This window comes from Lipotes vexillifer, unplaced genomic scaffold, assembly GCF_000442215.2.
Source record: "Lipotes vexillifer unplaced genomic scaffold, Lipotes_vexillifer_v1.1 scaffold61, whole genome shotgun sequence".
In the NCBI taxonomy this organism is placed as follows: Eukaryota; Metazoa; Chordata; class Mammalia; order Artiodactyla; family Lipotidae; genus Lipotes; species Lipotes vexillifer.
Window position 1 is genome coordinate 2,747,319 of NW_006787051.1, and position 16,162 is coordinate 2,763,480.

The following is a 16,162-nucleotide window of genomic DNA, read 5'->3' on the forward strand; positions in this document are numbered from 1 at the left end:
TCTTTCCCTCTCCTGAACCCCAGCAACACCTCATTATCTGCTCCTCACTTAAGGAACTGATCCTTTTCCACAGCTATTGGTTTATGTATGCCTGACTTGTCAGAAGACTATGAGCTCCACAAGAACAGCAACTCTATCTCACACATGTATGCAAACAAGTGTCCCATCACTAAGTTGGTCTTTCAATAACAGAAAGGTATATGGTAGAGGACTTTAGAGAGAGGGAAAAGAGGTTCCCAATTCTTGCTATGGGAACTCAAGCATGTTATTTAAATTCTCTGCACCTTAGTTTCCTAATCCGTAAAGCGAGGATAATGTCATTTGGTACCTAAAATTGAAATGTATTCACTAGACAATAAATAGCTATTAATTTAGTTATCAGGGATTGAACAGCTTACTCTAGCCTCATTTCCTTGCCTGTGTTCCCCATTAACTACAGTGTACTTGTGAGTGGGATGGTCAGCTGAGGCTAGTACAAAAGTGGGTAGAACAAAGCTAACTGGTCCTTACGAAGACTGACTCAATGACCCTGGCCTTATTAAATTCATCACACTCATAACCAACTGAGCTAAGCAGCCAACAGAGCTAGACCAGGAGACCAACAATCCTCCACAAAACACTAAACATTCTTCTAGAAGATAAAACTACAAATGCTTAAATACCAACTTTCCACACAATAAAAGTGCAGTGGAAAGAATGTGTTTCACAGAGATGTGAGAAAATGGGGGTAAAAGAAGAATACTAGGTTAATTACTTAGCAAAGAAAGGGATTAAATACCATTTGAACATACAGAACCTCAGAACTAAGCAAAACTGGATGGATGTCAGTTTAGCAGGTGATACTTCTAGGTATTCGTTTTATTTTTCCCACTAAGAGATTGTGATCCTAAGTCCATGGGACTGGTTAAATAAACTAAAACTAGATTCATTTAAAAAAAAAAGGTTCATCTGAACTATTATAAAATTTAGCTTTATACATTAAAAATTACAAAATAATCACAGTGCAATACAAAATGCCTCTCACATCACCATCTTACCTCTAAATCTGACGTTGGCCCTCAGCTTTTTGAGTATGGGTAAACAACATTGCTACTCTTCTCCTCTATAGACCCCACCTTCTTTATTACTTAGCACTTAGAAGAGCTGTGGAAGTCTTGCTTCTTTAAGTTCTAAAAAGTAAGTACTATGCCTTATATCAGAAAAAAATATATATATGATTACATACAATTCTTTGAAAATCTGAATAAGCAGCCTTTATCTTTTCATAATTAATACAAATCTTTATTAAATACCTACTATGTAAAGCATTTCTTCCAGCAAAGCTCAGAAATTTGTCTACCTGACTCTGGGACAAGAGAAGTTATAACATAGTTCCGTAATTTTTTAATTTGTATAATGACCTACGGTTTTTATAATCAGGAAAAAAATTTTTAATGTAATGGTCATTGTCAAATAAAGACTCCAGGGAAGGGACTTCCCTGGTGGTCCAGTGGTTAAGAATCCGTCTTGCAATGCAGGGGACGTCTGTTTGATCCCTGGTCAGGGAACTAAGATCCCACATGCCACGGGGCAACTAAGCCCATGATCCACAACTAATGAGCTCACGCACCACAACTAATGAACCTGTGTGCCACAACGAGAAGCCCACACACTGCAACAAAGGGCCCACGCGCTGCAACAAAAGATCCTGCGTGCAACAACTAAGACCTGATGCAGCCAAAAAATAAATAAATACTTTTTTTAATTAAAAAAAAAAAGACTATGGGGAAAACAAGAAAAGAGACATTTAACTTACTCAAAATAAAACCTCTGGTTTTCTTCAACAATACAATAATTAATACCTATCTTCATGACATTGTTAGAAAGCCATTATTCTAAAACTACAAAAATAAAGAAAAAAAGGACACCAAAGATGACACAACTGAGGAAGGAACCAATTCTTTTGACATTCCTGGAGAGTAATTCTAATGTATTACTGTTTTTAATGAATGTAATTTGTGTAAATTGGGTTTATCCACTTATAAATCATGGCTTATGATTATTATTTCTAAATCATTTCCTTCTCTGTCTTCCTGACTTTAAAAATCCTGAAAGTTTCTTTACAATAGCCAGGTCATGGAAGCAACCTAAATGCCCATCGGCAGACGAATGGATAAAGAAGATGTAGTACGTATATACAATGGAATATTACTCAGCCATAAAAAGGAACGAAATTGGGTCACTTGTAGAGACGTGGATGGATCTAGAGACTGTCATACAGAGTGAAGTAAGTCCGAAAGAGAAAAACAAATATCATATATTAACGCATATATGTGGAACCTAGAAAAATGGTACAGATGAACCGGTTTGCAGGGTAGAAATAGAGACACAGATGTAGAGAACAAACGTATGGACACCAAGGGGAGAAAGTGTTAGGGGAGGTGGTGGTGGTGGGATGGATTGGGAGATTGGGATTGACATGTATACACTAATATGTATAAAATAGATAAGTAATAAGAACCTGCTGTATAAAAAAATAAATTAAATAAAATTTTAAAAATCCTGAAAGTTTCTTAGTTGCTTCCTATTACCTTTCATTATAAAGAATATGGTAAATCAGAAGTCATAGCCAGCACCCAACAACAACCACAAAAAGATGCAACCTGCAGGTTACACTGAGGGATTTCTGAGGTTAGTAGGTGCAAACCTCTTTTTTTTCTTTTCAAAGAAAACAGACCTCAGACAAACAGCATAAAACATCCTGAAACAGCCACACAAAAAAACAGAACTTCTTAGAAACAAAGCCCCAGTAACTATTTGGTCTAAGAAAAACATTTCCAGAACTGATAAGAATGGAGAGACAGGAAAATATATACATAAAAAATAACCACCAGCCTTAACTACAATTCAAAAAACGAGTGACAGAGTTCCTCTACTGCATTGTGGGTTGGCGACTGATCAAAGAGGCCATGCCACAGCTCTGCTACTCAGTGATTAAGCCATTGCTTCAATATACCCAAATCTATCATTTTAAAAGAATAATCTCGGGAATTCCCTGGCGGTCCAGTGGTTAGGACTCTGGGCTTTCATTGCCGAGGGCTCAGGTTCAATCCCTGGTCGGGGAACTAAGATCCCGAAAGCCATATGACGCAGCCCAAAAAAAAAAAAAAAAAAAAGAAGAATCTCATCACTGGTGAGACAGCAGACAGAAGACCTGGATTCTAACAGTTCTTTCTAACTTTCTGGGTAACAGTGGACAAAAAATTATATTTTCAAATGGGACTGAAAATATTAAAAACTGTTTTAAAACTATTACATCTTTTTATTTTTAATTTTATTTACTTATTTTTGGCTGTGTTGGGTCTTCGTTTCTGTGCGTGGGCTTTCTCTAGCTGTGGCGAGCGGGGGCCAGTCTTCATCGCCGTGCGCGGGTCTCTCACTGTCACGGCCTCTCTTGTTGCGGAGCACAAGCTCCAGACGCGCAGGCTCAGTAGTTGTGACTCACGGGCCTAGTTGCTCCACGGCATGTGGAATCTTCCCAAACCAGGGCTCGAACCCGTGTCCGCTGCACTGGCAGGCAGATTCTCAACCACTGCGCCACCAGGGAAGCCCAAAAACTATTAAATCATTTACAAATATTAATCATTACCATCTGTCAAAAGTGGGCTGGACTATCTCAGATCTAGCTCTGACAGTTTTTGATTCTGTGACCAATATAAATGAATGCACACTTATATTATGTTTTGCCACCTAGAAGTAGTTTAGAAAACAAGAAATCCCACACTCACAGAGGGATGTAGCTTAATAAGAAAGAGGGAACCTCCACACATCTTCTCCCTGCTCACAGCCTCTCAGCACTCCATGAAAACATTTTAGACTAATGCAGCTAGTTCAGCCCATTCAGTAGACCACAGATGGCCTAGCAAAATTTTGACCTAAATTGCCCATCACACTAATGAACAAAAGAAACAAACAAGAATTACTAACCTGGCTCTCTTTAACAAGAAACTATGATAGATCCCATGGATGACCATCAAGCAAATATCCTAAGTATAACATTTGAGAAACCTGATGGTCTAAACCATAACTGTTCCCATCTAACTTCCTGGAGCCATACCCGACCCCTTGGAAGCACACTTGGAAGAAAACAGCTTGAAAGCTAGCACATGCCCTCGTTTTCCACCACGACAGGACTCTGACACTCACAAACCCAGTCCAGGGTTCTGTATACTCTAAACTAAAATCAGTCATTACAAAACATCTGGAACATAGACATTTGACCAGTAACTGCCTCACTTAATAACTTTTGAGAACTAAACCTAAAAATCTGGCAATGATAGTCTCTGTGTAATCACTGAATTCCACAAGAAGTCACCAGCTTCTAAAGGGCAAGGCTTTCTCTTTTACTAGGTCCTATGCCATATCAGCAGTAACCAAAACATATCAATATAGGTTCCCTCATGTGTACCTAGGTTCCTGAGAGACCTCTAAGACCACCTGACAGTAATTCAAATCCAGAATGTGGCAACAGGAATTGAGAAGCCAAGCCAAGTACAAGAACACCTTCCACCAGAGTTAGCAAAAAACAAGCTTATAAAAGGATATAGGACTGGAAATGGGTATTGCCGAAGAAGGCCCTAGGCAAAGAAAACTATTTATAATCTAGTACAGAAGGAAGGAAGGGCGGAACAGAGTCTAAGAATTTGGTTTAAGCACGCAACACTGTGACTTAGGGATTTCCTCCTAAGAAGAGAGGAGCAGAGCCCCACTGTTATTAAAGAAAAATCCACTTACCTTCAATGTGATCCTCCCTACCTGAGAGAGTGTGAAGTAGGGTGCTCTTATGTTAAAAATATAGCCTCTCCAACTAAATTTAGCATATAATTTTACATCACCTTGGGGCTGCTCTGTAATTGTTTTCTGTGTGCTAGTAGTGTCTCCTCTTGACTTCTTATTTGCTCTACCTTATAAAAGGAAACACATGACCTAACTTAGGAAATCTCCCCCTTCTACCCTGAACTCTGGAAGTATCCACAGATGCCTGAGGTAAGCTACCAGGATTTGAGTTTTGCTTCAGCTAGGAGTCTGAGCTTCAGAGCAGGGATGCCTTTATAAAATGATCATGAGAGAATCTGTGCTGAATTGACCAGACTGGTAGAGGAAAATAAAAATTAAGGTTATTTCAAATTGACTCCCTGTTTGAAACTGGCTCATCAAACTTTTTATACCCACTTCATCTCTGAGAAGAGATAACTTTTTTTTTCCTTTTAAATAAGATATCCTTCTTAGTCATCAAGAATATGCAAATCAAAACCACACTGAGATACCCACTAGATACCCATTTTACACCCACTAGGATGCCCATGATCAAAAAGATAAGTGCTGGTGAGGATATAGAGTGTGGAATCCTCAAACACTGCTAGTGGAAATGTTAACCAGTGCAGCTGTTTTTGGAAAAGAGTCTGCAATTTCTCAAAAGGTTAAACATACAATTGCCACATGACTCAGTTATTCCACTCCTAGAGATATGAAAACATATGTCCACACAAAAATATGTACACAAATGTTTACAGTAGCATTATTTATAATAACCAGAGTATATAAATAACCCAATGTCCATCAACTTATGATAAGTAAAATGTGGTATATTTATACAATATCATTCAGCCATAAAAAGAAATGATATACTGATACATGCTACAACATAGATGAACCTTGAAAACACGCTAGGTGAAAGAAGCCAATCACAAAAGACCATATATTCTGATTCCATTTATGTGTAATGTCCAGAATAGACAAATCCGTAAAGATCAAAGGTAGATTAGTGGTTCCCAATCAACCTACTGCCCTCAAACTCTCTTCTTTCTCCAACTCATCAGCACCTGTTTTTACGAAATTATAAGTACAATAACTTTCATTTTAATAAAAGGTCTAGAAGGATCTATATTAAAATGTTAACTACTACGAAGAGATTAAGTTTTTCTTATTAAAATGGATGTGAAGAATAATGATGTGAACTAGTACTGATTTGGTGATAAGAAAATAAAAGTTTTTTCACCCAAGGAGAAAAAAAAAAGTAGATTAGTGGTGGCTTAAAGCTGGGATGTTAGGGAGTTGGAAGGATATGGGAAGTAACTGCTAAAGGGTATAGGTTTTGGGGGGAGAGTGATGAAAATATTCTAAAATTGTCTTTAGTCATGATTTCACAACTCTGTGAATATACTAAAAAACACTGAATTGTGTACTTTAAATAGGAGAATTAAATCTCAATAAAGATTTTTTATATATTAGAGAGAGAAAGATAAGACACATATATAAGTGATAAAGCAACTGGAGCAAAATGTTAACAGTGAATCTGGAAAAAGGATGTACTGAAGTTCTTTGTACCATTCATGTCAATGTTTGGTGTGAAATTACATTAAAAGAAAAAGCTAGGCTTCCCTGGTGGCGCAGTGGTTGGGAATCTGCCTGTCAACGCAGGGGACACGGGCTCGAACCCTGGTCTGGGAAGATCCCACATGCCACGGAGCAAATAGGCCCGTGAGCCACAACTACTGAGCCAGTGAGCCACAACTACTGAAGCCCACGCACCTAGAGCCCGTGCTCCTCAACAGGAGAAGCCACCGCAATGAGAAGCCCGCGCACTGCAACGAAGAGTAACCCCCACTCACTACAACCACAGAAGAGCCCGCGCACAGCAACAAAGACCCAAAGCAGCCAAAAATAAATAAAACAAACTTTTTAAAATATATTAAAAAAGAAAAAGCTAAAAAAAATTAAGATCTCGGGCTTCCCTAGTGCTGCAGTGGTTGAGAGTCCGCCTGCCGATGCAGGGGACACGGGTTCGTGCCCCGGTCCGGGAAGATCCCAAATGGCGCAGAGCAGCTCGGCCTGTGAGCCATGGCCACTGAGCCTGCGCGTCCGGAGCCTGTGCTCCGCAACGGGAGAGACCACAACAGTGAGAGGCCCGCATACTGCAAAAAAAAAAAAAAAATTAAGATCTCTCTCTTGATAATCATACACAGTATTCTTGCTTAACATGAAACAGAAACCTGCACTAGGCAAAACTGCCATGTCTGCTCCCACCTCTGCCAGACAAGTATTTTACTTGTCTCCCCGACACTCATCAAACTACTGCAAAGCATGCAAAGCAGCACTCCAGTAGCAGAAAAGAAGGATAAAACGTGGCAAGGGAAACAAATATCCTCCAACTTTCTCAGAGCCTCAGTTTCCTCATCTGTAAAGTCAGAAGGTTATATAGTCTCTAAGACAGCTTCCATGTTTGACATTCCATGATTCTCTTGTTCTAATTTCATTGCCCAATATAGTTAAGGAGAAGTATGATCTGACCAGTCCTCTGGCTTTCCTGGACAGGGAGCATTTTTTCTCTCTTCTAATGATGACAGTAAGAGATGATTTCAGGGTATGTCAGTGTTCTAAGCGGGTTCATACAGGACACTGGCCAGTTTCCCAACTATATGTTCCTAAGCCCTCTCTTCAATTCTTGGCAAGACCCACCACTCAGAGCCTGGGAAACTGCAGTAGTGGATGCCTAAACCTAGGATACTTATATCTCAATGCTGGGTGCAGGTCAGTGCAGAGGAATGTAAAGATTCCATAGTAAGAAATAGGTTACTAGCATCCTGGAAACTTAACTCTCAGGCAGAGATAGGGAAAGTAAACTCAGGAGTCCCATGTCATGGTAAACCTTCTCCTGCACCTGATGGTGACCATAAGAAGAAAAATTGAAAATGAAGATGCCCAAAACACCCATCCATCAAAGAGGCAGAAAGAGGGACTGGACTCTACTACCATCTGCCTCCCCACTTAGAATGGGCCAACAATAATTAAAAATCAAAATCAAAAACGTTTCTTCCAGATTTGCTTATCTCCTTGACAAACTCAAAAAGCTAACAAGCAGATACCATTTCTTAAAGTTGGCTAGACTTCTGCTTCACCAATAGATTACCTTTCTCTCCTTCAACCCAAAGTACTCCCTCAACTAACCAGAAGAGAAAACAAAGTTAATTTTCATATCTTCCTCTGTTCCCTGCACAACAAATAACTACATGACTTGCCTAAATGCTTAAGTCTAGAGGAAAGGGGAGAGGTGACATGGAGAGACTCCTATAAATTCAATGATCAGAGTCTATATTCAACACAGCAAGCTCTATGCTTATTGCTGCAAACAGAAAAAAATGAATCTTAACCTTTCTCCATAAAGCCAGAAGGAACACTGAGCATCTCTGATCTGCTTGTTCTGGATTCACTCCTAGAGTATAGAAGCTATCTGATGTATATAACTTAATTTGCTTGGAGAGAACATAGACTCCTTGGTACCTCCCTAGAGAACCTGGGTGCAATTCACAATTTCCTGTAGTTTCATTTACTATGACATCATCAGTTTAGGAGCTATAAGGCAGAGAGAAAATGCACCCTGGAGAGTCTCAAGACTGACCCGCAAAGAGCTATTTGTATTCTGTTTTGTTTTCCTCAAAGATTCCCTCTGGGTAGTCCAGATTCCCCTATCAACCCACCAGAAATGAAATGAAGGAAAAGAAGAAATCCTTCAATCAGTGCTTATTCTAACAAAGGCCACCTATTGAATAAACAGTCTTGGCATTCCACTACTGCAACCACACTTAAAAAGATAGAAAAATACCCTTCCTTACACATTTTATACAGCTCATCCCTCCCCCTTCTTTATTCTCTCAATAAGCTTTCACAGGTATATAATTTGAGCTTGCTGAAAAGCCACATAATTAACAGATATTCACTAAAAGAGAATTAACCTTTTGAGAATCTACTTGATGAGACACTTTTTATTTACATTCTCTTTTTCATAGGTGAGGACCCCAGCAGAGTTATCTAACTTGGCCCCCAGTCACAGAGTTAGTCAACAGCAGAGCAAAAATGTTTAACCCCAAAACCCATGCTCTCACTGACAAATCACTTCCCGGCTCCACTCCTAAGCTTTATCATTTGCAAAACATTCTCTTTATTTTTGAAAATTGAATGTCTATAAAATTTAATAGACACTTAAAAGCACAACATAAAAATAACACTGGTTTACTCCACCAATTTAAAGTTTCTTTTACTGGGGAGAACTGTGTCATTTTTTCTCAACATGTTAGTGTTTTCTAAAGACCCAGCCAAGCAATGAGATGCAGTTTAGTGTCACAAGAGGAGCACTGGATCAAAGTCAAGCAATTAACTAGCAGGACATAGGCCCTACTGTCATTCCTGGGCCTCATTTTCCTCTCTGAGGTCCCTTCTAGTTCCAGTACCATGAACTGAATTCCAGCAACTATTGACACATCGCAAAGTCACAAATTTAACAAATAGGAAACACAGATGAAAAATTAACATCAGTATTATAAAAATTTGAAGACCTAAAAAAGTGAAAAACTACCCCAACAAGAGGCCTAGTATTAACTGTATTACTGATTCATGATTTTTTCTCCACCTGCTATTGATTTGTGTATAGTGTATTTGCTCTGACCTTGCTAAAGGTCATCAATTTATCACTTTTTTAGAAGTCCATTTTGACAAATAGGACAATCTAAAAGAAATGGATAAATTTCTAGAAACGTACAACCTACCAAGACGGAATCATGAGAAAATAGAAAATCTGAGCAAACCAATAATGAGTAAGGAAATTGAATCAGTAATCAAAAACCTCCCAACAAAGAAAAACCAAGGACCAGATGGTATCCCTAGTGAATTCTACCAAACATTTAAAGAAGAATTAACATCAATCTTTGTCAAACTCTTCCAAAAAACTGAAGAGGTCAGAACACTTCCAAACTCATTTTACGAGGCCACTCTAATACCAAAGCCAGGTAAGGACACTACAAGGAAAAAAAACTATAGGCCAGTATCCCTGATGAATATAGGTGTAAAAATTCTCAGTAAAGTATTAACAAACCAAATTCGATAACACATTAAAAGGATCATACACCACGACCAAGTGGGATTTATCCCTGGGATTTAAGAAAGGTTCAACATATGCAAATCAATAAATGTGATACAACACACTTAAAAAAAAAAGTCCATTTCGAAGTATGCACCTTTTTTTTTTTCATAAGAAACACTGAAATTTTTCTGATGGGGGAATAAAAAACCACACAAAACCTGCCCTGTCATCTCTGAAGCGAAGTAAAATTAGTCAACAGGATAATCACCTTCAGGAGAGAAACTTTACAGTAAACACATCATGACAGAACAGTAGAAAGGAGTATCTCTCATCAAATCAGGATGACACAACAAACCTCCACCCACATGAAACGTGCAAACTGGACACTCCAGACAAAAACTTTTCCAAACCTTGAGATTCAAAGGCTCCAGTGACAGTGCAGTGGAGTTCGCGGGGATTTTACAACTCTGACACCGGTGCAGTGGAATTCATGGGATTTTACAATTCTGACACTCTTGGGCAACTGGTGCCAAATCTGATCTGGGTCCTATCTTCACTTCCCCACCACTTCCTTTTGAAAGATGACTTGAGAAGCATCACTACGCAACCCAGGCTCTCCAACTAGGCTGCTGCCCTTTTATTCACAAATGACGCTGGCCTCATAAAGGACATAAATTATTTTCAATAAAAAGGCACGGCCCCGGAGTACAAGCCCTTTCTAGATGTAAGGGAGTTCTCACCCTCCTTGGTGTGGCCCAAGTTCACTTTATTACTTCACGTCCCATCAACCCAGGGGGCCCAGCCCAGCGCTGGGTTAGAACGGTTTTGAGGAACTGCAATCACAGGCTTCTTGGGAAGAGGCCAGATAAACTCACCAAGTTTTTGGTTTTTGTTCTTTTTTTTTTTTAAGTCTGGGTGTAACTTACTTTCACCAGGACGTGGGATATCTTCTTCCCTCCCTAATGGGTGTTCGAGGACAAGCTTCCCTTTATTTTATACTAAGTCACTCAACCTTCACCAGACTTGAAGACAACCCTTCTCTCCTCCTCATCCGGGAGGACCTGGCCACAGCTCAGCGGGGAGCAGGAGCCGTTCGGAGCCCTCAAGGCTCAGAGCCCCTCGCCCGTTTCCCCTCCTCCAGAGTGACGCCCCCTACCCCGCGCCCGCCCTGGGTCCTTCCGACCGACCCTCGCCCTGCTCCCGGGACAAAGCGGAGGTGGGGTGGTTTCCTCAGGGGTCCCCGGCGGCCTCGGGGAAGAAGCCCCGGGCTCAGCGCGCACTCACCCGACAGCTCGTCCGGCTCCAGCCCGGTCTCAGTGTCCAGCCCGCAGATGACAAAGTAGTCGGCGAAGCGACTGGGCGCCGAGCCCCCTCCGCCGCCGCCGCCGCCGCTCATGGCGCCGGGGCCGAGCCGGGCCGGGCCGTGCGGAGCGCGGAGCCCCCGCACCGGGCGCCCGCCCGCCCTCAGGCCGCCCCTCCCGCCGGCGCCGACGCTACCGCGGCTCCGGCCGCCGCCCCCGGCCTTGGCCCGGTCCCCGCGGCCGCCGCGGCTGCCGTGACGGGGCAGGGGGGTACCGGGCCGCCCCGCGCCGCATCCTGGACGCCTTCCCCTCCGCGCCGCCGCCGCCGCCGCCGCCAGCCGAGAGCGCCGCGGCCGGAGCTAGCCTGGAAAAGGGCGTAAAGCGCTGAGGAGAACCCCCACCGCGGCCCCCTCCCGCCGCGCCTGCGCAGGCGCCTTCGGGGAGGGGGCGGGCGCCTCGCGGAAAGGATGACGTGATGCTCTTCGGGCAGGCTGGCCGCAGCTTCCCAGGCGGTCTCCGCAGCGCGGCGGGCAACTACTGGGCCGCCCGCAACCTCCACCCCCTCGGGGCTGCGACTCCTTTGGGGAAGGCAGAGGAAGTGCGGGATGGATGGACGCATCCCGCAGAGCCGGGACCCTGGCCCACGCTCCGCCTCCCACTAGAGGTCCGGCGATCTCCTGTTTAGACCGGCCTTGTCACAGCAATAGGGTCGCAGGATTGAGCTCGGAAGCCCACCTCATCCTAACTCCAGGAAGCCCAACGGCCTAGATCCCAGATAGCGCCTTCTCCCTGACCCCGCTCCCTAACGTCCACGCCCAGCCCTTTCCCGAGTAGAGCTGAGGATTCCCCCTCTTTTGGCCGAGGTGGATCTGCCCGCCCTATATTTACCCTTGGCTTACAAATGGGGAAACTAAGGCTCAGAAAGAAGCAAGGGCTTTCCCCAAGGTTACATAGAGTCTAAGAGACATAGCCTGGACCAGAATCCTGGGCTCGTGGTTAGTCCCCGCTCCCTCCCCCCGAGTCCAGCCAGGCCTTTTCCCATGCACCAGGCTGTCCCTTTTTCTCTCCTAGAGCCTCCAGAGACCCATGCCACTTGGGAGCTCCCCTTCTGCTTCTGAGAATTCTCAGTTCCATCCCTGAGTCGGTCCTCCTGAGAGAAGTGGGGGATGAGGAGGAGAGAAACTTGCCTCCTGTTACTTGTGTTGAGACCCCGCGATTTGGTTTCCTACAGAAGCTAAGCAGGAAACTGGAGATCAGAAAACAAGAAGGTAATATGTAGAGTGGTTACTAAAATTGGCTCTAGAAACAATGCTTAGATTTGAATCTGGACTTTTTCATTTACTGTGTGACCTTGGGCAATCTCCAGGAGCCAGCAGTCATGTTTTCTGTGAAGATTACATGAGATAAATATGCATACAGGTTAAGTAGTCAGAATAGTGCCTGGAAGTAGAAGGCACTCAATAAATATTAGAGATTATATTATTATTCCAGCAAGAGGTGTACCTAGGGTTTGCTTTAGCAGGCTGCTGCTAAAGACCCTAGAAGGCAGCTGGCTTCCCCAAGGGCTGACCCTGGGCTATCTCCTGGGTTCTCTCCTGGGTACCTCATAAGTATTGGCTGGGGGGGGTTGGCTTGAAGGTCACAGCCAATGTCACTTGGAACCATAGTACCTGCTCCTCTTTGTATGTAACCTGCCTGAACTAGGAAGAGAAAAGTGTAGAAAAGGTAGCTTCACAAAGTGCATTTAGGGTGATGCCTCACCCTATCTTGCATGCTGGGGATGCAGAGACAGTAGAGGAGGTTTAGAGAGCTAAATTACAAAGCGCAGAAGAGGGGCATCTTTCCAGGTTGGGGGATGGTCAGGGAAGGCTTCCAGAAGGAGATACAATCCGACCTGAGTTCCAAAGGATCAAAAAGAATTTCTCAAGTAAAAGGGGGAGAAAAGGATGTTTCAGGCAGCGTGTGCAACAACAGGGAGTGACAGATTAAAATGGTTACATACAGGCAACAACAAGTAATTCATTTCTCTGGGAGACAGAGAATTAAAAGGAGATAAAACCAGGGAGAGAGGAGGGGGACAGAGCAGGAAAGGCTTCCAATGCCAGGCTAAAGAATTTATCCTGTAAATTTACCCTGTGTTAGAGGAATGGTAAACTGCAGGAATTAAAGCTGAGGAGGGACTTCCCTGGTGACGCAGTGGTTAAGAATCTGCCTGCCAATGCAGGCTACATGGGTTCGAGCCCTGGTCCAGGAAGATCCCACACGCTGCGGAGCAACTAAGCCCGCGTGCCACAACTACTGAAGCCTGTACAAGGCACTGCAATGAGAAGCCCACACACCGCAAAGAAGAGTAGCCCCTGCTCTCTGCAACTAGAGAAAGCCCGCGCACAGCAATGAAGACCCAACGCAGCCAAGAATTTTAAAATAAATAAATTTTTTTTTAAAATAGAGACTTAATTTTTTAAAAAATAAACAAAATAAAGCTGAGGAGTGACAAGATCTGACTCACATCTTAGAATGATCACTCTGGGAGTCATGTGGAAGAAGAGGCTTCAAAAAGTCTTAATTATCCTCAGTTTGAAGCCCAGAAACTTTTTATCCAATGTGTCCAGGGTGATCAGGTGCTAGGAGACCTCTCACACTAACTCAACTCATAAAACAAGTTAGAAACGAAGACTGTATTAATTTGCCCTGGGAAATGTAACTGCTCAGAGGCCCAGAATACTCAACTGTAAAGTGATCTCCTTCCCAGTAGGAAATATGTTTGGCATAGTGATTGCTTCTGCCAGAGTCAGAGAAAAAAAACAGAGCTGAATGCTTTTAAGTTTTAGTTTAAATCCTCACTCCCACTCTTACTAGCTGTATGAGCTGAGGCACATCAGTTAACTTCTCTGGAATGAGAATAATCAACCTTACCCCCCACAAGATTGCTTTTAAGATTCATAAATTAATTTTTTTTAATGAATGAAGAAAGGAATTTTAAATATCTGGAACATAATATACTCTTAATAAGCGGCAACCTGGGGCACCCACTTCAGAATGAAGGTTCTAAGAGAGAGCAAGTCGACATCTGAGGGAAGATAAATCCAGGAAAGGGCATGAGGCAAAAGTGTGCCTGGAGTGGTAAAGAAGCAATAAGAAGGTTAGGATGGCTGGGAAGTGTTGGGGGTGGGAGGAGTGGGAGAAGATGGTAGGTGTGGTGATGTTGCCTTGTAGTTCACCAATAATCACGTTTCCCCTTCCACAGTGTGTGGAGTTGTCCCTAGGAAGCAGCTGCCTGGTCAGGGACAATGTTTCCCACCCCACTTGCATTCACATGTTGGTCTTGTGACTGGTTCTCACCAATAGAATATGTGAAGGACTTTATGTGTGTCACTGCTAGATTAGTGTATTTAAGAAGCAAATGAGGGGGGACTTCCTGGTGGCACAGTGGACTTCCGTGCTCCCAATGCAGGGGCCCAGGTTTGATCCCTGGTCAGGGAACTAGATCCCATGTGCATGCTGCAACTAAAAGTTCACATGCCACAACTAAGGAGCCTGCGAGCTGCAACTAAGGAGTCTTCCAGCCGCAACTAAGACCCAACGCAACCAAATAAATGATTAAAAAAAAAGAAGAAGCAAATGAAGGGACTTCCCTGGTGGTCCAGTGGTTAAGAATCCACCTTCCAATGCAGGGGACGTGGGTTTGATCCCTGGTCGGGGAACTAAGATCCCACATGTCACAGGGCAACTAAGCCCACACACTGCAACTACTGAGCCTGCGCTCTGGAGCCCACGAGCTCTGCAGCCAGCACACCACAACTAGAGAGAAGCCCACGCACCACAACGAATACCCAGTGCAGCCAAAATTTTAAAAAATAATTTAAAAAAAATAAAGAGGGCTTCCCTGGTGGCGCAGTGGTTGAGAGTCCGCCTGCCGATGCAGGGGACACGGGTTCGAGCCCCGGTCCGGGAAGATCCCACGTGCCGTGGAGCAGCTGGGCCTGTGAGCCATGGCCGCCGAGCCTGCGCGTCTGGAGCCTGTGCGCCGCAACGGGAGAGGCCACAACAGTGAGAGGCCCACGTACCGCAAAAAAAAAAAAAAAAAAAAGCAATTGAGAGAAAAGAGAACCCTTCCTACACTGCTGGTGGGAATGTAAGTTGGTGTAGCCACTATGAAAAACAGTATGGAGCTTCCTCAGAAAACTAAAAATAGAATTACCATGTGATCCAGCAATCCCACTCCTGGACATATACCCAGACAAAACTATAATTCAAAAAGATACATGCACCCCTATGTTCATAGCAGCACTATTCACAATAGCCAAGACATGGAAACAACCTAAATGTCCATCAAGAGATGCATGGATAAAGAACATGTGATATATATATACAGTGGAATACTACACAGCCATAAAAAAGAAAGAACTATTGCCATTTGCAGCAACATGGATGCAACTAGAGATTATCATACTAAGTGAAGTAAGTCATAAAGAGAAAGACAAATACCATATGATATCACTTACATGTGGAATCTAAAATATGGAACAAATGAACCTATCTATAAAACAGAAACGGGGGGGGCTTCCCTGGTGGCGCAGTGGTTGAGAGTCTGCTTGCTAATGCAGGGGACACGGGTTCGAGCCCTCGTCTGGGAAGACCCCACATGCCACGGAGCAACTAGACCTGTGAGCCACAACTACTGAGCCTGCGCATCTGGAGCCTGTGCTCCACAACAAGAGAGGCTGCAATAGTGAGAGGCCTGTGCACTGCAATGAAGAGTGGCCCCCACTTGCCACAACTAGAGAAAGCCCTCGCACAGAAACAAAGACCCAACACAGCCAAAAATAAATAAATAAACAAATGTGGGGTTTAAAAAAAAAAAACAAAACAGAAGCAGGCTCACAGACATAGAGAACAAACTTGTGGCTGCCAAGGGGGAGGCGAGTGGGGGAGAGAAGGACTGGGAGTTGGGGATTAGCAGATG

General features: G+C 43.4%; 1 protein-coding gene across 3 annotated transcripts in view; it reads right to left on the reverse strand.

Annotated features, from left to right (window-relative positions):
* Positions 1 to 11,539, reverse strand: part of DENND5A (DENN domain containing 5A) — a 111,068-nt gene extending 99,529 nt beyond the window's left edge. For 2 of the 3 annotated variants that reach the window (XM_007459860.1, XM_007459859.1), the window contains exon 1: positions 11,180 to 11,539. In XM_007459860.1, coding sequence (XP_007459922.1) covers positions 11,180 to 11,291 — 112 coding nt within the window. In that variant the 5' untranslated portion in view covers positions 11,292 to 11,539. The remainder of the gene's footprint in view (positions 1 to 11,179) is intronic. The other variant, XM_007459861.1, reaches the window with a different exon arrangement.
* Positions 11,540 to 16,162: the final 4,623 nt, after the last annotated feature.